At 40.5% G+C, this 26,147-nt stretch overlaps 1 protein-coding gene across 1 annotated transcript; it reads right to left on the minus strand.

Annotated features, from left to right (window-relative positions):
- Positions 1 to 14,786: 14,786 nt before the first annotated feature.
- On the minus strand, positions 14,787 to 24,749 carry LOC147620082 (uncharacterized). Its single transcript, XM_086772252.1, has 5 exons — positions 24,514 to 24,749; positions 16,375 to 16,419; positions 16,191 to 16,288; positions 15,637 to 15,953; positions 14,787 to 15,471 (listed from the first exon to the last, which is right to left on the minus strand). The coding sequence occupies exons 2-5, from the start codon at positions 16,381 to 16,383 to the stop codon at positions 15,008 to 15,010; spliced, it is 888 nt and encodes a 295-aa protein (XP_086628378.1). The 5' UTR covers positions 16,384 to 16,419; positions 24,514 to 24,749; the 3' UTR covers positions 14,787 to 15,007.
- Positions 24,750 to 26,147: the final 1,398 nt, after the last annotated feature.

The raw sequence follows: 26,147 nt of genomic DNA on the forward strand, positions 1-26,147 counted from the left end.
GAATTGGCACCGATCTTGTCCCAATTTCTCTTTGGCTTTGGTAACTCGTAATGGAGATCTCTTTGGGGGAGTAGGCAAAAAGGATTTTTTCTCTCCTCAGGTAAAGCCTACATGAAATCTTCAGCCATTCTCGTTACCTAGCTTTTAAGAGGACAATCCAACCTTCAAATAAATCGATGAAGGGTCTCATCATTCATCTCAAAAGCATAACAAACAAAAATTGGATAGGATTAATGTTATGCTCCAATGGATTTCCTTGCCTGAGATAATTCTAGAAATTCATTCATTCTCTCATCTTGGAGTCCTAGGGGGCAAAACCTTTGTTAGAGGTATGCCTTAATATCTTGCCATCTGAAGTTATCATCTGAGTTGATCTTGATTCAGATGGTTAGACTCAATATGGGCAATATTGAGTGATTACCTTGAGTTACATGCAAGATCCATCTTGCTATGATCATTGTACCCTATGATGTCAAATGATTTATTCGTTCTTCCATGCATGTTCTAGGCCATATTGTATTTTTAATTTACACATCATTACTCAAAAAAGACAAGATTTTTACAAACAAAAGACAAAGCAAAACATTTCATTTTCAAAAGCTCTATTTGAGTAAAAAATGAAGGAGGCCATCAAGCTATCAAATGATCAAGTCTCGCTCTCCTAGAGCAGTGATACATACAAATAGACATTCCATAATAAACGCGATAAGAGGCTCCGCTAACAGTTGAGATCCTATGATGAGGAATATAGTTCCTAAGGGTTCTATACACTAAACGATGGGTCATGAGATCATGACAAAGCTGTAGAGAACTATCCCTCTCACAAAACAAGGAATGAGAATCATCGCAAGGCAATGTGCTTTGCTAATCTCTCATCATCCTAGCTGCAGGGCACCATGATCCACTGATCTGAGTACCACCTTTGTATCCAATTAGTAATGGTTAAAAAGTAGAGGTTCTCAAAGTGTCTGGCTAAGGTAATCCGATCTACACACAAGCTAAGGAAAGAAGGTCCTTGAAGGTGAAAGCTATTATGTCATCCTTTATAGATAATCCGGGAGCTCGTGACAGATGAGGACTCACCATCCGGTGCTCCATCCGAAAGACAAACCTAATAAGATACTATAAGTTTTAGTTTCACGTTGCACACCACACAATAAAAGTATATCTTACATCCCAAGCTCACTTCTAAACCTGGATCGACTATGATACCAACTGTAAGACCATTAACCCTCTATCTATATAATAATCTAGGCATGAAAATCACACTAAGTGTAGAGTGACTCACTCGAGGCCTCATATCATAATGTCCTTATGCTTGGCTACTTTGTCAGCTCCCCTTAGTCCGACTAGAACAATCCTTACATAAGGAAATGTGAATGATTCCTCCAAGTGTTTTTCATTTATAATTCTCACAAGCAGGTCACATCGAGTAGCTCCTCGAGGCTCAACAAGATATCATAGCTCCTCAATTATGAAGGAAACTTCTCTATCCTTGTTCATGACTACTAATCTAGGCTACTCATCTTCTATTTTAAAATTTATTTTAGAAAGTATCTATAACTCAGGTCTACCCTACTGCCCACTTTCCAATCTTTGATCCTTTTCTACTTAAACCAAATCTTCAGCCTAGTCTCATTAATTCCCATGGTTCTAACCTTCCCCCCTCCACCACTAAACCTATGGAGATGGTGTGAGCTCATGCACCCATAGTTAAAATTTCTACTTTACTCACTCACATCACTTAAAATAAATTCACACATGCACTCCTTTGAAAATATTCCTTTATAAAAGAACATATAGCATCCTACAATTATTTTCATATCATATGCATATTATATATTTCTATATCAAATATCTCAAGGTAACACATCACTATCACATCATCAACATAAATCTCCTCACACCACGATTATGATCCTTAGAAGACCAAGAGGGTACACACCAATGAGCCCAAACAAACTTGGGACCACCGTGATGAGATTGGAGGAGCCATGCATGTCTCACATCCACCTCAACACAAAATGTCATAATCCTAGGAGTTTCTTCTATTAGTCCACCTATCCCACATGAGCAAAAACTATCGATATTGATGTCAGGATCCACATATATCTAGTACTAGCTCACATATACTTAGCCACCAAGAACTACCCTACCCATCCTACTTTCCTTGTCATCACACTAATCATCCGAGAAGCACACCCACTTTCGATTGAGAGGGGTCAAGTTCAGACGATTGTGATGCACCCCATGGATGAAAACCACTTTCGATTGAGAGGGGTCAAGTTCAGACGATTGTGATGCACCTCGTGGATGAAAACCACACGGCAATCTATAAACCTATGTGGTACCTTCATAGGCTTCTATATGCATCACATGAATATAATGTCCAAATAGTAATTCAAAGGTATGGATTCAAGTAACATATCTATGTGTGAAACAATGTAAACCATTGCAAGCTTGATGAGACATCGTAGCTCTCTAGTCAAAACTTTGAGCAAATTGAATTCCTTCCAGCTACATAAGTTCTAGTGGCAAGGTTTCCTTAGGGTCGCTGCCAAATTCTTTTAGGAGATTATGAATCGTAAGTCATTCCACTAAACTTCAAGTAGCGTTCTCCTCATACACAAAGAAGTCGTACAAAGAGATTTCTAAGGTCATCCACATTAACTTCTCTTATTTGGTGGTCCTACCTTAATGTTGAAAACCTTTAAGAGTCTTACAATCATTATTTGGTGCACACTTATGCACATAGAGTAAGGGATCATTCTTCTTTCTAAGGTCATCCATTAACTTTCTCTTACCTAATGTTGAAGACCTTTAAGAGTTTTACAATCATTCTTTGGTGCACACTTATGCATATAGAGTTAGGGGGTCATTCTTCTTTCTGTTAAATTCCTTAAAAATATCTCACTAAATCCCAACCTTGGTTTCTTCTCTTGATCCGATTCATTCCCTTATGTCGGTGAGATGACAGTTCTTCCATAATGCCCTTTTTGATCGTATAGCTTCCACTATCATATCAAAATCAATATGAACTAACTTCCTTCAGTATATCAAAATCAATGTGAGCTAAATTTGTTGAAGTTAGTGCTTTATGTAGCTTTGGTTTTAGGCCCTGTAAACTATCCGACCGTTAGATGGACAATTAGCAACATCCACATGTCTGCAGTGGAGAGTGAAAATTTTAGGTACATCATCCTTCATCATCGGTAGCTTCTTCTGCTGCCTGAGTGACCGAAGCTTATCTAGCACCTCTGAAAGCACCTTGGTAGCATGATATGACTGAAGAAACGCATCATGCAATGCTACATAATTGGCAAAATGTGCATCAAGATACTATGCTTTTTCCAACCACCGGCTTTGGAATCCAAGGTGGATTATCCAGTTGATTTTGATTGCCATTAGAGCACAATCAACTTTCAAAATTACTAACATGAGTATCATGATCCTCCAAATGCTTCCCCTTAAAAATAGGGTACTTCATTTTCTCATGATGTTGCACCACTCGGAGAGGTGGTAGACTACCTAATAACCCCAAATCTTGATTTGATGGAGGGGGTCGCAGAGCTACTATAGAGTCATCAAAAGAACTCTGGTTATCAATAAGTTGACACATGCGACAATCTGAAGGATCCATCGATTAGAATGCCCTTATCTGGCAAATCGTCCCAAAAATTAACTTTCAACATAAAGAGATTTTGCTCGACTAGGTTGCGAAATAGCCGCAACCAAAAGGTCCTCCAAAATGCTAACAAATTCAAAGAATTAATATGCCCCATCATATTGATCCATCACTCGTTGGCATCGCTCGTGTTTCCCTCCCTCGTTAGGGCATGTTGTTCACGCGGTGTTAGAGACATGATGCAGTTGCCCTGGCACAAGCCAAAAGGAAAAATATAGGAGTAAGCCAACACTTCTGATGTTTGCACATAGAATAAAGATAAAGCATAATGCAAAGAGAGACACTAAGACATAGTTGCTTGATTTTAGAAATAACTTGTATTACTATAGAACTGTATTCATATTCTCTTTTACAATGACCACCTTGTGCATGTATATATAGTGTTTACAATGACACTACGAATCGGAACGTATATATTATTATATCTTTGCGGTTCATTAATGTGAATCTACCTAAAACTATGAGAGTATGTTAGCTGCCGCTAATTATAGGCACAACCCTATGCAAGTCCGCTACCATGCCTCAAATAATATAATAGTCTTGACTTTCCAAGAAAAGGGATGTTAAGTAAATGTTAAAGAGAGTCGAAGAAAGCAGTTGAGTTGGAAAAGTCTTCGTGCCTTTCCAAGAAAAGGGATGTTAAGTAAATGTCAAAGAAAGTAGCAATGAGAGTCAAAGAAAGCAGTTGAGTTGGAAAAGAAAGCAGTTGAGTTGGAAAAGTCTTCTTGTTGGGAGAAGTGAACACACACAGGCACACTTTCTGCCCACCATTACCCATGCACGTGATCTGCATATTTTACTATGGACATCACAATATTTTTAACTTCTCACATCTCACAATATTTTTAACTTCTCACATCTCACAATAAAACACAACCACAACCACATGCACCTACATATTTCACTACAGACATCACAATATTTTTCACTTCTCACATCCCACAAAAAACATAACCACATGCACATGCAAATAACCTCGTCAGTGCCAACCTTCTAGGTACATCTCTAGATGGGGGGACCATGGCAAACACAAGCTTGGCCCATGGTATGACCCATGGAGAGCTCGTGACCTTGTAGGTACTTCCAATGAGCTTTCATGCATATATCTTGTGCTTCGACTCTAATTTATCACCAACCCAACCTCACCACCCTGGTTAATGTTTTTGCCATGAAGAAGCCTCATCTCTCTGCACTAGGCTATGAGATTGGGACATACATGGATGTTACAATGCCTTACAAACAAAGACCATACTCAATGAATCCAAGATATGTTTAAATGATAAAAGATAAGCTTTAAAGCTTAACAATGCTAGATTCATTTATGAAATTGAATACACAAAATGAGTCTTAAGTCTCACTAATAGCGAGCATCCCAAAAAGAAAAGGATGTATAAAGCCACCACTATTAGTGAGTCTTAAGTCTCACTAATAGCGAGCATCCCAAAAAGAAAAGGATGTATAAAGCCACCACTATTGTTCATGATCACTATCCATTGTAGCCATTTATATGGTAGTGATGTGTAGATGTAGGCTAATAATGGGCTGGGGCACTTTTTTCCTCTTTAGGAGGTTTCTTTTTCCCCAAGCCTATGTACACACTTCGATGAGTGTATAAGTGACCTTATGATATCATGTCACTTCACTTGTACTTCACTAATTCTTATCAATCTACTTTGAGTGTTGTGCTTCTCTATATCTCTCCTTGCTTGCTGCATCTATGTGTAGGTTGCTACCTTTGTCTTCACTCAAACAATTGGTATTAGAGTAGGTTCTCTTGGTCCTCACCCCCTCGTCATCTCTTGATCGAGCTGATCTTTTGATTATCTTAGATTGAGATATCCTCTTAGATGGAGAAGGTAAACCCTATAGTGTTTTTGTCATAGTTTGTCCGTCCATCCTTCTGTGGTTAATTGGGGACGTCTAATTACCACTATATTCAAAGCATGGCACTTGGGTGATTCCAAATATTCCCTGTGTAGGACATGAAATTAGGGATAGCTGGAACTAAGTGTGGATTTATTACTTATGTGATGTCGTGGACTTGTGGCATGTGTTGCTAACTCATAGTGTGTTTGAATGGACAACCTTGTAGGTTGGTGAGATTGACGTGATGGCGGTGATATGGTGCAAGCTATTACTGGGATGGTTCTCATTTTGATATTTTTACCGTAGTGTTTACTACTACGAGATTTTGTATTTGGTCGCCCATTTTGATGTATTCAGGCGTGGACCTATGGAGCCGCCCACTTTTTTTATGTTGGGTGTGGAATTATTTATTTGCATGTGTATTAGCCCTCAAGGTTCATTTTGTAATTATCCTTTAGTGTTTAGATAGGAACACTTTACCTAAGCCTGTGTTAAAAGCAACCCCCATTTTTGTAAAGGGCAAGTCCATGCATAAGCGTGCATCTATTTTTGGATTATGGGCTATTTTTGATTAATAAAGCATAAATACTCAAGAAGTGGAAGGAAGCCGACACTTCTTGAGGGGGGGGATAGATTGCACCCAATGATTCTCTCTTGTGTTTTTATGCTATGTTATGTTTTTATGATATTTATTAATTTTTCGGTTATGGTAATTTGATTGAAGTGATGAACCAGTTGGTATTTGGTTGGACGGTGTGTCTCTCCATGATCCTAGTGGTTTCAATGGTATCAGAGCAAAGGGGGGAGAGAAGGTGAAAATATTGAGAAAAATCAAAGGGAGGAAGGCTTGCAAAAGAACGAGAGAAGATACGTGCAATTTTTTGGTTTCTAAGACATAAGAAAATTCAGAAAATTGCAAGGGAATTGAAGGCTTGGTTGAGCTCAAAGAAATATCGAGTGGACAAAAGCTTTATCCAAAGCTTAAACAAATTATAATACAAAGCTTTTGAGACAAAGCTTAAGTAAAAGCTTAAGCTTAAGCTCCAAGCTTTAACCACAAGCGTAGCGAATTTCCACCCGTCAAGACAGCGCGATGCATCACCTTTTCCTTGGAAATTCATCTCTCAATTCAGCAATCGGATCAAACATCTGTTCCGTCAGATGGGTCTGGCATGTTCTCTTGCACAAATCCTGTACCCTGTCTGAGAGGTTTCATGGAAGATCCAAGCATTTGAATTTGCAATGGTGGAGAAAGCTTTGTAGAAATCAAGGGTGGAGAAAAATTACATATTTGTCTTACTCAAAAAGGTCTAAAAAGATAAGAGGAGATTTCATACGCAAACCTTCTTCAAGCCAAAACTTCATCAAAATCAGTCGAATTTGTCTAAATTTGGCCCAAATATTTTCAATTTCTTATTCTGGTTCCGCTCACAAAATTACAGCAATTCAAAGTTGTGGAATTTTCAAATTTGGCCATTTTACACCTTCCCGAAGCTTAAATTCACTCTCGATTCTCAATATTTTTTCTACCAGACGACCTTTTGACGCTTCGAGACTACTTCAAGCACTTTGGTGGTTGCATTAGATGGCCACACCGCTCTTCTAATCGCCCCACGAGATTCAAGATCTTCAAAATCATTACCATGAGTGAAAAATCATATAAGTATTTCTAACTTTTTCCTTTCTTTATTTCTTTTTAGCATTCATGGTGGCTGATCTACCTGCAACTCACAGCTTTACAAACACAATTGGTCAATGAACAAACTCATAGACTTGCATTAGAAGATCAACTGAAATCACGTAAGAGACATAAGCTGACATTGAAGGTGATAGTGATGAAGATTCTATTCTTCGAACCATGAAAGCAACTTTAGATGCTAAAATGGCTCGAAAAGAATCTCGCATTAGTCTCAAAGCTTCTTCTTTTTAGAATTTTGATGGAAAGAAGGACGCACACACTCTTTTGGCTTGGATTAGCCAATTTGATTACTATTTTTCGGGAGAGAAATTTTCCGAGAAAGATAAGGTCAAATGTGTTGCGAATCACTTGATTCAAAATGCTGCGTTATGGTGGAATGCTACCAAGAATGGTCGGCATAAACCTCGTACTTGGGAGAATTTTCAACAGAAAATTAAGAAACATTTTTTACCTCCTTAGTACAAGGCTAAACCCCGACAGCATTGGGATACACTCTTAGGTGATTGTTGAAAGGAGAGGATGTCCAAACCTATATTGAAAAATTTTGGAATGCTCTCATTCAAATGCAATCTATAGAAAAAGTGCGTGAAAAGCATCTTAAAAGGAAGTTCATCTCGGGATTGGATCCAAAGATTAGAGCGGAGGTTAATATGTTTCGTCCTCACACTCTTTCCTATACTAAATCTCTTGCTCTAAATTATTGTGAAAAGAAAAATGGTGTGCCCAGGTTCTAACAAGAGAATCGTACTTCTAAATTCTCAAAAGATTCGACATCTTCTAGTGGTTTTGATAGGCATTCTTCATTCAAGCAACCTTTTAACAAGGGTCAAGATTGAAGAAGCCAGCAATTCAACAATAATAACAAAGCAAAGATTGGCAACAATAGCAATGGAGCGAGTGGAGAACCAAAGAAGACAAATGTTCTAGATTCATTGACTTGAGATGAAAAAGCAAGCAATGTTCGATGTTACACTTGCCCATCAGAGGGGACACTATGCTAATAAGTGTCCAAATGACACCAACAACAACAACAATAAGAAGAAGAAGCCAATGTTCGATGTTACAGTTTGCCATCAGAGGGGACACTATGCTAATATGTGTCCAAATGACACCAACAACAACAACAATAAGAAGAAGAAGCCAATGGCACGACTTAACATGGTGGATGGAGATGAAGACACTAGCAATGGAGACGACGACTATGGAGACAGAGTCTGATGGTGGTAAGGAATTCAATGGTAAATCTGATTAAGAAGGTACTTCTAACCTTGATCCTCATTCTTTTTCACCACATACTTTACTTAAAATGAAGGGAAAAATTCAAGATAAGGAAATCACAATCTTGCATGATGATGGTAGCACATACGACTTTATTTCTAAACGTCTTGCACATGCTCTTCATCCTGACATGATTCCTTCTCGTTTTAAAGTAAAGACTACTTTTTAAAATCAAAAGTATAATTGCACTAAGAAAGTAAAGAATCTTGTTTTTTCTATTGCACAATTTTTGGATCAACATACTATCTTAGTAGTACCTTTGCATGGTATTGACATGATTTTAGGAATGCCTTTTCGACATGAGTATACACCACAAATTGATTATACAAAGCACACAATGTCTTTTATGCATCATCGAAAGAATGTTCTTTTGCAAGAAATTTCTAAGGGTAAGGATCAACCACTTTTGAGCCATACTCAAGCAAAAAGGGCTTTGAGGAAGAGGGAGAAAACTTTTTTAATTTTGGTTAACGAGCTTAGTGCTCAAGAACCACCTCCTAGGGATACATCCCATGACTCTTTCATTTCCAAATTCTATGACTGTTTTCTTAATGAGTTACCTGGACTCCCTAGATCACGTCTTAAAGATCATCACATAGACATTATTCTAGGTAGTGCACCACCTTGTAGAGCACCTTATAGAGTTAACCCTCTTAAGTGTAAAAAGAAATTCAGACTCAAATCGAGGAATTACTTTCTCGGGGACTTATTAGACCAAGTAGTTCACCATATGGAGCACCAATTCTTCTTGTTTAAAAAAAAATGGTACTTGTCGTATGTGTGTAGACTACATGGCTCTCAACAAGAACACTATCAAGAATAGATTTCCAATTCCTAGAGTTGATGATCTACAAATTAAGGGGAGCCAGCGTCTTTAGCAAAATTGACCTAAAATCTGGATATCATTAAGGGGAGCCAGCGTCTTTAGCAAAATTGGCCTAAAATCTGGATATCATTAAGTAATAATGGCTGAGCAAGATATCTATAAAATTGCTTTTAGAACTCAGATTGGTCACTTTGAGTTTTTAGTAATGCCATTTGGTCTTACTAATGCTCCTGCGACTTTTAGTCGTATATGATGAATAGAATCTTTCTTGAACATCAAAACTTTGTGGTTGTCTTTTTCGATGATATCTTAGTTTTTAGTAAATCTGAAGAAAAGCACGAAAAACACTTGGAAATTGTATTTAATTTGCTCAAGAAAAATGAACTTTACATTAATCTAGAAAAGAGTAGTTTTTTCCAGAGTGAGATTGAGTATTTGGGGCATATAGTTTCTACTAAGGGCATACATGTAGATCCCAAGAAAATAGAAACTATTGCGACATGGCCACATCCCAAGAACCTTCATGAATTACGATCTTTTCTAGGGTTGTGTAGCTATTATCGCAAATTTGTCCGTAATTTTGCATATAAGGCACACTATCTCACTGAACTTCTCAAGAAAACCAAACCTTATGAGTGGACCGAACTTCAAGAGAAATCTTTTCTTGCATTAAAATATGCACTTACTCATGCACCTGTGTTACAATTACCTGATTTTTCACGTCCTTTATTTGTGGTTGTAATAACTGATGCTAGTGGTAAGGGCATTGGTGTTGTATTAATGCAAGATGGTCATCCTATTGCTTTCAAGAGTAGGAAATTTCATCATGCTGAAAGTAAGTATAGAACCTATGACAAGGAGTTGTCTGTTGTAGTCCATGCATTGAAAATTTGGAAACATTATTTGATGTTTGTCAAAAAATGAAAAGTTATAAGGGTAAGAAACTATGCCACTTCCTATTCCTAACACTCCTTGGGAACATATTTCTATGGATTTTATCACTGGTTTTCCATTGATTATGAACCATAATGATATGATTTAGACCATTGTTGATAGGTTTAGCAAACAAGCATATTTTCTTCCTTGTAAAAAGACCCTTACTGCACATCAAGCTGCATATTTGTTTGTTAAACACATCTTGACACATCATGGTTTACCAACCACAAGTGATTGTTTCTGATAGAGATTCTAACTTTTGCAGCAGTGATTCTGGACTACATTGTTTGATAATCTAGGCACTAAATTGGATTTTTCCACTACATTTCATCTTGAATCTAATGGTCAAACAGAAGTGACAAATAGCACATGTTGGATTTACTTCGTGCATATGTTTCATCTCAACCTAAACAATGGGATAAGTATCTCCATATTTTGCAATTTGTATATAACAACACACCGCATTCATCCACTGGAAAGGCACCTTTTGCAATTGTGTATGGAAAAGCTTTACCTACTCCTATCACTCATTTGTCACACACTATTGAAGCTACAGATCAATTCACCATTGATTTCACTTCCATTCATGATGATGTTCGTAAATCTATTTCTAATGCACAAGAGAAATACACTAAACAAGCTAATAAGAAAAGGAAGCACATGGTTTTTCAAGAAGGTCAATATGTTTTGCTTCGTATTGAAAAGAGACGTCTTAAAAGTGTTGAGACTAACCCTGTTATTAAGTTAGCTCCTCGTTTTTATGGTCCTTTTAAAATTACTCATAAGATTAATGACCTAGCATATAGACTCTCACTTCCTTCTTATTGGAGAATTCATAATTCTTTTCATATTAGTCTTTTGAGGCCTTATAGGAGACCAATTCCTACACATCCTGTATAAGAGAAAGCACCTAGTCTTGTTGACCACGTAGAAGAACTTCAACCTGAGGCTATTATTGACCATGAGACCACTACTACTCACACAAGTACAATATATAATAGATATCTTTTGACCTTCAAAAATCATCCTCGCGAAAATGCGAAATGGCTGCTTGAGCGATTTTTTTGCGCCTATCTCGACATCATCCAATCTTACTTTCAAACACGGGCCAGTTGATATGATGCAACTGAGGACAATTGCCATCCCGGGCAAGAGGTATGTCACGGTTTGTCCGTCCATCTTTCTGTGGTTAATTGGGGACGTCTAATTACCACTATGTTCAAAGCATGGCACTTGGGTGATTCCAAATATTCCATGTGTAGGACATATGAAATTAGGGATAGTTGGAACTAAGTGTGAATTTATTACTTATGTGGTGTCGTGGACTTGTGGCATGTGTTGCTAACTCATAGTGTGTTTGAATGGACAACCTTGTAGGTTGGTGATATTGACCTAATGGCGGTGATAGGGTGGACGCTATTACCAGGATGGTTCTCATTTTGATATTTTTGCTGTAGTGTTTACTATGAGATTTTGTATTTGGCCGCCCATTTTGTATTTGGCCGCCCATTTTGATGTATTTGGGCGTGGACCTATTGAGCTACCCACTTTTGTTATATGTGGATTATTTATTTGCACGTGTATTAACCCTTGGGGTTCATTTTGTAATTATCCTTTAGTGTTTAGATAGGAACACTTTACCTAAGCTTGTGTTAAAAGCAACCCCCATTTTTGTAAAGGGCAAGCCCATGCATAAGCGTGCATCTATTTTTAGCTTATGGGCTATTTTTTATTAATAAAGCATAAATACTCAAGAAGTGGAAGGAAGCCGACACTTCTTGAAGGGAGGATAGATTGCACCTTCTCTCTTGTGTTTTTATGCTACGTTATATTTTTATGATATTTATTAATTTTTCAATTATGGTAATTTGATTGAAGTGATGAACCAGTTGGTATTTGGTTGGACGGTGTGTCTCCCCATGGTCCTAGTGGTTTCAGTTCTATTAACGATGTTTTCATTAATAAGATTTTAAAGTGTTTCATGGTGTTTTGGGCACATTTTGGGACTCATTCACATACTGTAAGGTTTCCATAGACGTCCCAAGGGAGTGTCAGTTCGAACTGTCTTTGTTTGATTTTTTGAACTGTCTTTGTTTGATTTGGGTGTGCACTCCAGTAGCATTTGATGTGTAGACAAGGCCATCATCATCTTCAATAATGTAAAGTAGTAGGAGTAAGATTAGGTGTCATCGTGGTGTTATCATCCCCCAGTATCACTTGTGGTTAGCTCTTCTAGAAGAGGGAAGAATGTGTCATCCTAGAACCACCACAATCGTGTAGTCGGCTCATAGCAGCTAGTGACCACAAACCCAAAGAAAGATTTTTGTGCGTCCATAACGAATTGGTTAACTCTTGTTGTGGATATATCGTGGGATAGTTGCCTTTATTGAGTCTATGACATCAAGTATAGGCCATCTAGAACAAACAAATAAATATGGTTCATAAGCTTCTAAAAAAGCCTTTGGATGGGTCTGGGACACACCACCACCTGTTTACAATGTTGGGGTATGGACTTACAAAAATAATAGAAATAAGTTAGTGTTCAGGAATAAACAAGGAGATTTGTAAAGAGTGGAATGTAGGAGAATGTCATTAGCCATAATTTTAAGGATGAAGATGATCACCTCATGTTACCTTAATAACATAGGGATGTAAAAGACACATATCACATCCATTTAAAAAGAAATAAAAGACAAAGATTACATTAATAGTACGTTTTCCATTTAAAATTAAAAACATTTCCTTGCCTATCCTCGCCATGAAAAAAATATCCTTGAAGAAGCCACTTTATCATGACATGTATGTTGTTATGCCAAGTGGAACTAATGACATCCAAATTCCTTCAACAAGGGTATTGTCTATTGTTCATTATGGGTGTCGCTTAGTGGTGGGTGTCAGCAAGTAGTTGTATAGCAGAGTTGATCCTAGTCCTTTGGCCTATTCGTTACACTTCAATTTGGCAAGGCTTTGGGATGGCACGCTTGGCTAGCTCATGGGTGTGGGGAGCTTTTGCTTGTGAACTTTTTAGGGGGCCTTTTTGATTGCTCCTTATCCCAAAATTGTACTCTCAACTTTAAAAGTCAATGCAATATACACTCTTTTCTAAGCCCCCCTCCCCCTCTCCACCCTCCCGCCCTCTCTCTCTCTCTCTCTCTCAAGCATACGCATAAGTTTATGATGCAATCTCAAGCATACGCATACGTTTACAATTTTGCATTGTAGGTGGAAGGGAGGCTTCCGTGCAAATAGACTTGAAACATCTGAAATGTAAACCCATTGATGCAAATGCTCTAGTTTCAACATGTGAATTGGTGCAATGGAAATTATTGGAGTTTTGATTAAAGACAAACCATAAAATGTTCCATAGTCTTGGTAAAGGAAATTATTGGAGTTTTTGATTAAAGACAAACCCTAAAATGTTCCATAGTCTTGGTAAAGGATTTGACTCTCTCAGGGTGGGTGCCCGAGTTCACATGTTGATGGTATTGTGTATAAAAGAGAGGAAAAACATCACTCAGGTCAAACACTAGTTTAAAGAAGTTCAACTTTCTGAATATATCTTGCACTAGAAGTGTGCCATTAGTGTGAGTGAACACATTTTGCAGTGGAAGTGTCTTGCCCTATCTCACACTGTCCCTTGCCAAGCAATTTGGTGACTCATATTGTCATGCGTTTGCACCGTCGCTACACTTTTCACACTGTCCTTCCCTTTTTCTAACCTCTTTAATTGCTACACTCTTCACTACTAAAAGTTCTTCCCTTATTAGCCTGTTTAGTTGCTACCTTTAGAGTCGGTCCTATATTTGTTTTTCTCATTTGCATTTGAATTTGCACACGTTGTTGCGCCTCTCCCCGGTTGTTCATGCACGTCTTTGGGCAATTCCTTTTAGTAATGACTTCATTGAAATATAGTTCAACTGCGCATAACCAATGCCCAAGAAGTCAAAACGAAATGAAACAAGCCATCTCCCAGGACTCCCATAGTGAAGGGTCTCCCCATGAGTATCCAGGATAATCTTTTCTGCATTATCTACAGATGCATCTGCTACTCCTTGAAGCGTCTTGTACTAGTTACAAACATACTAGACCAATGGTGGACTTTATAGGCCTCTTGTGGGTGGTCAATCTTGTTGTTTGTCATCACCCTCATTTGACAAGGCCTTAAAAGCTAACAATAAGAGCTCCAACCCTAGAGAGGACAAGGGCAAAGTGATGAATGTGAGATCCCCATGTAGTAGTCCAATATTATTGCTATTGACATTACTGTGATTAACCAACATTACAGGTCATTATTTGACATAATAAAAGACAATCATATTGCCTGGTTGCTCAGTATTAATATTACTAAAACTTCCAGCGCTGAGAACCTATTAAACTGTGACTGTACATTCCAATATCCTATGCAAATAAGCCACATCAACTACGAGTTCTCGTTGCAGGTCTTGCATTTCACTGAAACAAAACCAGAAGCAAACAGTGCGAACTCTACACAACTATACTGCATTAAACAAAGCAAATCGCAAGTATTCAAGTTACGAATGTCAAATGTGATGTCCAAAAAGGCTTACATCCTTAAACATTGACTAGGTACAGGAAACTTCACTTCCATTGCACCCAAAAAATTGAACTCTCTCTGCACATGTCAATTAACATGTGGTAAAAATGAGCAATAGAATTCACCCCCTGAATTGGGCTTTTCCAAAAAATATATTGAGACTTAACTCTGGGGAGCCAGCCCCACCCCTTTGCCATGTCGTTCCATGACTCTGCGAGTAGCGAGTGCTGCAGCTTCACTTGCTCGTAAATGACCATCAGCCATGAGAGCCGAGAATTCAAGAGTAATTTCTTCTTGTACGCGTGCCCTGGCCTCCCCTAGTTTATCAACAGTTACCCCACTGCTTGCACTGACACCACTTTTCTCAGGAGCCTTTACAGTCTCTCTTTCTGAACTGGTTGATGCAGCAGCATGCAGGGCACTGGGTGCCGATTGGACAGGGCCACCCATGTTTCTGGCGGATGCCTTTGATGACAACTTTGGACTAACACCATCTGCATTAATAATGGCAGGAAAAGAAGGCATTGGCAGTTGATTAAAGTTAGAAGCCTGGCCTCCACCTGTGTGTGGTACTTGCGGCACTCCACCATACCTGAGTATTGTCTCAAACTGCTGTATCATGGGCACTGTTGTTCACACAGTTAATAGTAAGTAAGTAAACCCAAAAGAAACAACATGCATGTTGTGCTTCCTCTGCAAGTTCACACTAAGTATCCCAAGAGGATCATGCTTCCTCTTGGAGTTCAGACTTGGTATCCCAGAAAAATCATGCCCAAAATGAAGACACTTACTAATTAGCGCACCCATGGGGCTGTTGATGACTTCCTCCGGCAACTTCAGTATCCATTCTGGGATGCTAACTCCCAACAGAAATTGTGAGACTTCGTCACTGAAGTTGTTACAGTTGTGTTTTAAGAGAGTGTAAGTTTGCACAGTATATCTCGGACTGATTTCCTGTAGATAATCTTCAAACATTTCTTTAGGGATTTCTGTGATACCCAGCTCCACTTCTTTCAAAGGTCTTCCATAAGGTGTTTGGCCTTCAGGACACCTTTGTATACCTCCTCCAAAGTAATACTCATTTCCATAGACCACTATTCCAGTGTGCCTACATAATTCCAATAGAACCAGATTCATGTTATTATCATCAGCTCAAAAAGAATCTGAGCACCTAGATAGTAACTGGATCAAGCATTCAGTTAACGCACATCCGCATAGCAAATACAAAAGACATACACAAAGAGACATAAAGTTAGCTAGTTCGGTTTGCGTATGTGTGCAGATAGATGTACATATTATACTGGGCAAGTAGAAAACGCTAGATAGTTGAGTAAAATAGTCTCACCAAATTCCTTCGATAGCCTTCCCCAAAAAACTTGTAGACAATTGGCGTGCAAGCCCTTGGCTAAGATCATAGACGTTTAACACAACTTTGAACCCTTCCTGCAACATGTTAAGCCATCGCTATAATAATTGAGAGGATATGAGAAAATTGTATATGAATCAATAGTTGAAGCCCAATAGCTCACCTCTGCCATGGTAAAAATCAACACTTAGAACGCAAGGACAAAAACCTGCATTATACCAATATCATGTAAGTATCTGGACAACTTATGTTTGTGAGGAGGATGCCCTGAAAGACAATTGAACACCAAAGGGCGGCCTATTAAGGCCAGATGACCTTAGGAACGTTTGACACACTTCTATATACCCTAAGCCCAAATACCCCACCACACACAAGGCTTAATAGGCCAGATGACCTTAGGAACGTTTGACACACTTCTACATAGCCTAAGCCCAAATACCCACCACACACAAGGCTGGAGGAGATCTCCCCCAGCCGCCCTATCCTAAGGCTACGGACACCTAGACATCTGTCAAAGCCAAAAATCTTCTGTTAATTCTTTTTCATCCAATCAACAGTTACAGCTTGTATTTACTTAGAGAGCTCAGTGCTGACTTGTATTTTTGCTTTGTTTTGTACCCTAACTCCTCCTAGCATATATATCTCTGCCTCAACAACCTATCAAGCTCACAATCTCCATCTCGCTTACAACGAGTGTTATGCATAAAGAAAGGCTTGTGCGATGAGATGTCCTTTGTGATAGAATGTGCAACGAAAGAAGGGAAAGTGGAAACACAGGAGAGAGAGAGAGAGAGAGAGAGAGAGAGAGAGAGAGGAAACACAGGTGAGAACCTACTCTCAATATCATCACCAAAAGAAATACATGTCCCGAGCAAGAGGAGAGAACCTCGTAAGTGAGGGACTGCAACTAGACAAGCTAGGCAAGCAATGAATATGTGAGGGAGGCATGCCGGCTATATATACTACTACATGTAAGCAGCCGACTCGAGCAAAAGACCTCCACGACTGGGAAAAATACCTAGGACAATAAATGGGGAATAAATATAGGTAAAATATGAGTGAGGGGTGACCAGCCCCTTTGACTAACATGGTCAGTCCTAGAGGCTAAAATAGGACACCAAATAGGAAGCCAGCAAGTAGGGGATGATGTCTAACACCCCCTCTCAGCACCGGATGTTGAGCAAACTCGAAGAAGCTAGAGACGACGTCCTCGATCAAAGATGAAAGACTGCAGAAACAGGTACCAAGAAAGCTCCACAAGCAATCTCCTAAGCAACTCAGCTACAAAAGCAATAGAACAAGCTGCTAGGTACACCGCTCCTCTGAAAGAAAACAACCATATAGGCTGCGACGTGTTGCTCCAAATAATGGAGCCAAACCCAAGTGTAAGAACACTCCCTGAAGTCAAATGTCGTGTATCCAACCTGGAGAAGGTATGAAAAACCTCATAACCAACCAAGATCAGATCATGTATATAATCAATCCTGGGAGAAGCAAACTACTCCTCACTGGAACCCTCAAAAGAAAGAGTCAATCTGCTCCAACTCTGTACCAAGAGTAACTAAATGCTGTACAAAAGCATCCTCTGAAAAGGTCGGCATCGCAAGATGTAAAGACTCTGTAGAAAAGATGGGATCCATCTGCTCAAACTCCATAACATGAGTTGCCCAATGCTGTACATAAGTACACACCACTGAGGTGGGCATCGCAAGATGAAAGGACTCCACATCCCCCTCTGAAAAAAAATATCGTCGGACTGATATAAGTCCGAACCTGATTCTGATCCAAATCCAAAAAACTCTGGAAGTATCACTGTGCCCCAAGCACGGTTAGCAACCACAGATCCAAAGCATTCCATTGGGTCCAAAAAACCATCCTCCAAAACAACAGGCCAGCAGAACTCGCAAGGGGAGGGGCATCCTCAGAAGCATCACAAAGAGATGCAGAGATAGACTCCTCACAATGAGGAAGGGAAGCAGGAATATAAACGAAGTCCTCAAAAGCACCATAGATAGCAGAAGACTGTTCCAGAAGTAGAACCAGATCCCAAGAATCAGCAACAAATAAAGGATCCATGTGAAAGGATCACACCGCAAAGGACAAAACACCCTCCTTGTTCTGCAAATACCCACAAAGAACACAAGCTCGGACAAAATAAACTCTGCTCAGGATCTCTGAAAAGATCACTGCTCTCCTCCAAATAACTGTAAACTCCTGTCAAAGAAGAAAGTCTCCACAGATCAACACAACTCCCGAAACTAATCCTGAAGTGAAGTAGCTGGAGAAAGGCCCCCTCTGAGTGTAGAAAACTCCTATGGGAAGCAAAACGCAGCCAAAACACTGCTATCCAGTAAAAATATCACTCCACTACCAGCAGAAGGCAAGGAACATGTAGAAACCGGGAAACCGTGTAGGCCAGGAACAAAACACAGGTATAGATGCTCCAAAATCAATAAAACGCTGACTGAAATCAGAAATTCAGAATCCTCCTCAAGTACCAAACTGCCTCCAAAGCCACAATCCAAACAAGAAACCCCCTCTGCGAGTAATCTGTGTCCACTGGAGAAGAAAATGCAGCCAAACAAGGGCTACAAACTTGAAAATTCAGGCCAACCAGTGTCCACACCTCCTATGAGGAAAAACGCTAAAGAGAAGGTACCTTCGGGTCCAACAGATGAAGCCCAAATACAGCATGCAGCATGATGCTAACACGTTTGGTGCATGCTTTTTTAACACGTGTCAACACATGCAGTGCATGAGAGGAATGTATTTGATATGCATGCTGTCAGACTTCTCTTAATGCCCGGAGGAGGCGTGCATGTTGTTCGCATGTCGCCGGGATTCCTGCTCCTCTGGATTTTTCCAGATGCCCTTCGTGTCTCTTCATATGCATGACAGGTATATGCATGCGGTCGGACTTCTCTGGATGCCTGGAGCAGGCGTGCATGCTCGTCGCATCTCGTCGGCATTCCTGTTGTCAATGCACTTTTTGCTCCTCTAGATTTTGCCAGATGCTTCAACCAAGCGTGCACACCCTTCACGTCTCTTCGGGATTCGTCTTCTCATTGCAGCATGGTATGACGTTGCTATCTTTGGTGCCTTTAGGTAAGCTATATCTACTGCTTATGTGCCTGGTCTATCTCCATGGCGTTTGCGCTATGTCCAAGTGCTCTGCTATCATGGGTCAGTCCAAGCGTGTTCGTAAAAAAGCGGACTCTGCTCCTGCATGTATTGTCGTCTCTCTACTACCCCCGATTTTCACACCTGCTGGCATTTATGTGCCCTCCATGCCTGGTTTCACGGCCGGAAGTAGAGGAAGGGGAGTTACCGTCAATCCGAAAGGACCGGGAGGCACATGCACAGATGCAAGATCGTGTCAACGCCAGGGTCCATTCGTTTATCTTCCTCAACTACACACCGCAGGTAATCAATCATGTAAAGCATATGACGTTGGCCAGAGGTATATGGTAGCATTTGGCTTCTCTTTACAACAGGGTATCGCCCATGAAAAGTATTTCCTTGGAAGTACAGGTGCGGGTTATGAGCCCTGCAAAGTCGTTGACGATGCGGGAGCATATTAACAAACTGCAAGCTCTTCAGCAGGAAGTTCTTTAGGCTGGGAAGGAGATATCGTCAAAGGACATGGCCATAACGTTGCTATCGCATTTGCCATCTCAGTACTCAGCATTTTACTCGTCTTTGATTACCAGTGGGGCAGGCTCAGCACCATCACGTGGGAGGAGCTTGTGCCCGTGGTCTTGGACCAGGAGGAACGATTCACGAACCCTCCTCAGGGTGGAGGTTCGGAGACCTTAACTAGCCAACAATCAAAAGGCCAAAACATAGGCAAAGGGAAGGCTTCATCGGAGAAGTCTTTTGAGAAGAAGTCCATCGCGCTGACCGCGAGAAACTAAAGGCAAAGAAGACCTGTAATGATTGTGGCGAGAAAGGCCACTATTGGAGACAATGTCCCCCAAGCGGAAGACCGAGAAGGGTGAAGATTCCTCAGCAACAATCATGAAGACTCTGGCTTTTGTGCACCTGGAGGTGATGGACACCGATGTTTCATTTTCTTCAGGCAGGGAGGAGGTTGGAGGATTCTCCACAACAGATACTCGGGAGTGGATTCTAGACAGTGGTGCTTTCAGGCACATGACTTCTTCCCGTTCAGATTTACAAGATCTCTACAGGTATTCTGGTCACATTCTTACTGGGGATACATCCACTATCCCAGTTCACAGTGAGGGCAGGTTGGAGATAGTTCCCAATGGCAAGAGGGGGGAAGCATTCCTCCCAGGTGTTGTATGTTCCATCACTTGGTTTTCATCTATTGTCAGTGCATCAGGTTTGCAAGACTGGCATACGGGCGGAGTTTGATGAAAATTTTGTCGCTCTCCGGGACAAAGCAACAGGCCAGGTGGTTTGGGAAGGCGGAGGGGAGAATGGAGTTTACAAGCTTTCAACATTCTCTCTCCCAAGTCCTCAGGTTTGTGATGAGTGGCAATTTGGTAATGGCCACTTAAGTGTGAATACGCTGCAGGTGCAAGCTTTCCGGAACCAAATGGTGGATAGCTTGCCAATTGATGGCAGCAGTTAGCAAGAACTTCCAGTACTGATGTTGGTGGTTCTTGTGTTCGTCAGTCAGAGGAAACTGAATAGGTAACTTATGCTCTAATGTCTCGTAGTATTTGAGACAAAGAAACTCTTGTAGATGAGGATGCTCTTTCCACGGGGACCTCTCGGAAAGCCAGGCAGGTGGCAGTTGATTACTTGCAAAAGGAGGTGCATTCTCCAGGCTTTGTGGTTCCGGATTCAAAGGGGGTGGTTGACAGGTTTCAAAAGGCCTTACCTGGTCTTCAGCAGGTTTCGAGGACTTAGCTTTGCACCGTAACAGGTGTTGATCCTTGTGAGCATGTGATGCCTCTTTGACTCGGAAGCAGAATGGTTCATTGATTTGGTTGATGGACACCAGATTGGACGTGAGCTTCCTGATGAGGCAGTTGAGCTCATGGTTGCAAATGCCTCTTTGGGAGGCAGGATTGCGTATCTTGTGGTTTCTGCGGCATGCGAAGGATCATGGACTCTTTTACACAGGAGGAGGATTGATTGATGGAGTCCGACTCCATGGTTGGAGTGACTCAGTTTGGGAAGGAGATCCGGACACGAGGAGATCTACTTTAGGCCCAGGAGCAATTTTATGGAGCAGTAAGAGGCAGTCATCTTTTGCCTTGTCATCGAGACAGAGGCAGAGTACCGGGCTGCTTGTGAGGTGGTGAGGCTGCAGAGGTTGCATTGCAAGATTGGGCTTCCACTGGAGGAACCCATGGTCATCCAGAGGCAGTTTGTTCGTGAACAGATCGTTGCTGATGACGTCTTGTTAGAGTTCTGTTCGACGGAGGACAGTATGATGGACCTCTTCACGAAATCGCTATCTCAGGATTTGCTCATGCAGCACCCCAGCTCCCTGTGGTTAGTTTCACAGCCAAGAGCTGAGAGGGGGTGTTAGAAGTCATCCCCAGTCTTTCTGTAGACACCAGGGCCTTTGTTGTGGGTATGCCCGCCCTTGTAGATGTTGTTCTCATTTTTCCTCACTCCCTGTATTTTTTTCCCTTTTTTTTCTTTTTTTTCTTGGCATGGGAGGCTGCCCTGTGATGGCAGGAGGACCCAGGTGCTGGCCGACTGCATCAATATGCTTGTGTTCACATTGTGGAGCTGGCTGACTGGTCTGGACAGGTCGTGGACCTTTTTTATGCACGCCTACTGGTTATTACAATCGTGGGCACTTCTGGAGTCCTGTTGGCTCCCTATAGCAGGCCGACTACTGGATGGGGGCCATATAAAATGGCCCCGCAGCCCTTGCCACATCTTGTATCATATTCGGGATCTTCTTTGTGTATATAGAGCAGAGTTACACGCCTCTATCTCTCTCCCTCTCTTGTGTTGTTTTCTTTCTGCATTGCGTTTCCCAGATTTGGTCATCATCTCCGCTGCGCATTCTGACATGGTGTCAAAGCAGAGTTACACGCCTCTATCTCTCTCCCTCTCTTGTGCTGTTTTCTTTCTGCATTGCGTTTGCTCGTGTTCCCAGATTTGGTCATCATCTCCGCTGCGCATTCTGACAATTATGTGAGGCGAACAAGCAAAATATTCCTCCTCGCATCCTCACACCGCCTGAAGGCTCAGCTGGTTTGCAGAATCTCAAGGGTGTCAAACGCAGAGCACGTTCTTCAAGTGTTCTTCGCATGTTGTTTCGTATCTCATGTATATTTGTACATTCAATCTTTGACTCTGTGTGCATGTGGATGACAAGCAGCAGCAACACGTCTTGCACCACGATGAAGAGAAAGAAGAAACAGGACTTATCCGTTTCCTGTACTAGTCGTCCGACCGATGGTCCTCCTCCCTGTCCGAAGTTCCCGACTCATGGAAATCTGAAGATGCTCGAGGTGTCTGTGACCATTGGCATCGGCAACACCGACGTCAACACTTGCTTGTAGGAGAACGTGGTCGAGTTCTCTCGACAACAGTGCACACAAGCACTTTTCTCCCTTGAAAGAGATGGAACACTTCACCATCTGCACTTCCAGATGGTTACCCGCATCCTCTCTTTTTCTATCATTGCTGTTGGCAAGTGTGTGAAGCAGCACGTCATGTGGAATGTCAACAAGCCCACAGGAGCAATTGTCATGTGCCGCGCACTTCGCCAGATAAAAATGCACACTTTTGAGCAAGGTCACCGCGAAATGTTTCACTATCGAAACGAAACGATGCTGAAACGATTTATTTTGGAACAAAACGTTTCAACACCAAGTAGGCGGACAATGAAAGTTGGACCGAAACAATCATATACATAAAATGTAAAGGTATTGGCCAAAAGTTATAAGATGATATTAGCATATTTATCATCAGTAAACAAAGAAGACATACAAAAGAGAAGAGAAAAGAACAAATAGGATGAAAGAAGGAAAGAGAAAGAATTATAAAAGCTAAAAAGCACACAAAATCACAACCTTTTTCCCCACATGAAACGATATGGTTTCAATGTGCACATGAAACGTTTCAACACTGAAATGTGAAACGAGTTTCATGGTGACCATGCTTTTGACGGAATGTTGGGTTACTGTCTGAAGGACCTACACAAACCTCACTTTCATTTTCATGCTCATAACGTGTCTGCGGATGAGATGTCCAGAGGAAGGACACTGTATGCGCAGTTCGGACAAGGAGACCTCAAAAACCGTGTATGCCTCACACCCGTCAATGTGTTTGAACGAGCTTTTGTGTACATCGAGAACTATATTCTCAATAAATGGCCTGTAATTCTCCGCGTCACGCTCTTGAAGATGATGAGAAGTGGAAAATCCTTGCCTAGTGCACAGTGGATAATTCCTAAAACCGGGAATGGCATGGACTCTGCTAGAGCTAGAGCTGTTTGGAAGTGCCTCAAAACTCCAGATTTGGCTGAGATCTCTGATATCAGGAAAGTCTTCTTCTGCGATCACTACATAGAGGGGGAAGCAGCCAGGTACTTTTTGAATGAACATCAAGACAAAGATCAGCAAGCTGACCATGGAGATGAGCATTTGGAGCAGCACCTACTCACATCTCAAGCAAGGAACCTGGTGGTCCGGCCAATCCTACCTTTCTTGAAGAAAGTCCACCTGACATTGACCCCAATGAGCCCTACATCAACTCATCTGAGGAAAGGGCCATTGAAATTCCTCAGAGCTGTGAGCGAAGGGAAAGACTTCATATCCATTCCTCCACAGCATGACCTCAGCGGCGAGGCTTTTCTCTAGTGCAGTCGTTTACCGCTCTGTGTTGTAAATAAATAATGTGTGTACTCTGTATAGAAGTTTTTTTCGATGAATAAAACTTCTTGCACTTGCCGTGCTCTTTCAATGTGTACCTTACAGTCAATTTTCATAATAAAATGTGGAAAAAAGTTTTCTTTGCTACGCAATAATTTATTAACACACAGTATCACGCAATAATTAATAATCGCGTTGCTTATATTTCCCCGCCTTCAATTTAGCTAATCCTTACACCTTAATGCGATGCACACTTCATTATTTTACACTTACAAATTAATATATATGAATATGAACTACCTACCGATTGTATACATATATGACCATGAACGCATGTATACGTATGCCTCTCTTTGTCTGCCTACATATATGTGCGTATGAATATATATCTATTTAGATATGGTGTCAACATGCATATGGCAGCAACTATTGATCGAGACAGAGATTTCAGGAAAATCAACCGGGAAATTCGACAGGTATGAGGGAGTTACCTTGGAAAGAACGATGAGCCGAGCTCCAACAGGTACAAGAGACGGTTTTAGGGTTTGATGGCAGCCTCCGCAGGGGCTGGTCGCAGACGCTTGTATGTATAAATGAATGGGAGAACGCAGACTGCAGTACTCGTGCGACCAGTGCTCAACAAACAATCACTTCTCCAAATGCAGCTTTTTGTAGGTTGCAGAGGGCAAGAAGAAGCAAAACGGCCCAATTTTTTTTTTAAAAAAAAGTTTTTTTAAAAAAATAGAAGGCTCCGGAAGCACGATTGGTTTTATTTTCAAAAATTTAGCTTTCCCGCAATAGAAGGCTCTCGAAGCATCGGAATTTAGCCTCTCTTTTTTTTTTTTCCTTTTCTTTTTGGGGCGGCTACGACTATTCAAAGAATTGAAAAGTGGTCTTTTTTTTTAAATTAAAAAGTGGCTCGACTAAGCAAATGGTCATCTATGTAGTCATTGTGCATTTTTAAAAGCCTTTTGTGGCCTTTATTGAGAACTAGACCTAGTGAAGCATGGGGGTATGTTAGAAAAATAGTCTCCCCCAGGGCTTCACTATAGAGGCCATGATGGAGGCCTGCTTATTACTGGGTATCAGATCTTGTGGGATCAATCTAGTTTCTTGTGTGAGGATGAAAGATGGGAATTTCTTTGTAAAATCTTGAATGAGGTTAAAAAGGAGTAGATAGTTGAGTCTTTGGGGGTGATGTATGCCTGATTTTGAATAGTATTGTATAAATAAATATTATTGGTCCCCAAAAAAAGCCTCTAAGACACCTTTGGTAATTTTTCAAAAAAAAAGTCTAGGTATATATATATATATATATATATATATATATATATATATATATATATATATATATATATATATATAGAGAGAGAGAGAGAGAGAGAGAGAGAGAGAGAGATTTCTCATTAACCATGATGTGAGAGGAGGAATAATGAAACACTTGGAAATAGGAGCCACCACGGTCTTTCGAGCAATAACTTCATGAAAATAGGGCATTAAATCACCACATATTTGGGCAAATCCCTAGTGATTGAGGGAGAGAGATCATAAGCAACATGAGCAGGAACCTCAAGATTCACTCGCTCTAGAAATGATCACCATGTCCGCCACATTGTTCAAACGATTGGTATCAATCTTGAGTTTGTTGGGTTATCCCAGGCTGACCACAGCTACAACAACCGCAATTATGGTAATCGGGACGACATGTGAAATGGGAATCTTTTTCCAAGTACAACTTAAACCAAATTCTCACAATAATAAATAAATCAAATAGAGAAAAATTAAATCAAACATAAGAAGATGAACATAAACACTTTAAAAAAATACTTCACGACATAAAAGAGAAAACATGAATCTTTTTCTAAGTACAAGCTTAAACCAAATTCTCATAATAATAAATAAATTGAATAGAGAAGAATTAAATGAAACATAAGAAGATGAATGTAAACACTTGAAAAATATACTTCACCACATAAAAGATAAATCTATCCCCCCCAAAAAAGTGTCGGCCTACTCCCACTTCTTGGGTATTTATGTCTTTATTAATAAAAATAGCCCATATGCCAAAAATAGTTGCAAGCTCTTGCATGAGCTTGCCCTTTACAAAAAATAGGAGTTGCTTTTA

The sequence above is a fragment of the Cibotium barometz genome, chromosome 32, assembly GCF_041138505.1.
Source record: "Cibotium barometz isolate CiBa-2024 chromosome 32, ASM4113850v1, whole genome shotgun sequence".
NCBI classification, from domain to species: domain Eukaryota; kingdom Viridiplantae; phylum Streptophyta; class Polypodiopsida; order Cyatheales; family Cibotiaceae; genus Cibotium; species Cibotium barometz.

Bases quoted from the DNA above. Each gene is read 5' to 3' on its own strand.
- LOC147620082 (XM_086772252.1), bottom strand. The intron at 15,954-16,190 runs GTGAGACTATTT...GGAATTATGTAG, and splicing joins AAGGCTATCGAAGGAATTTG to GCACACTGGAATAGTGGTCT. The intron at 15,472-15,636 runs GTAAGTGTCTTC...TGTGAACAACAG, and splicing joins CCCCATGGGTGCGCTAATTA to TGCCCATGATACAGCAGTTT.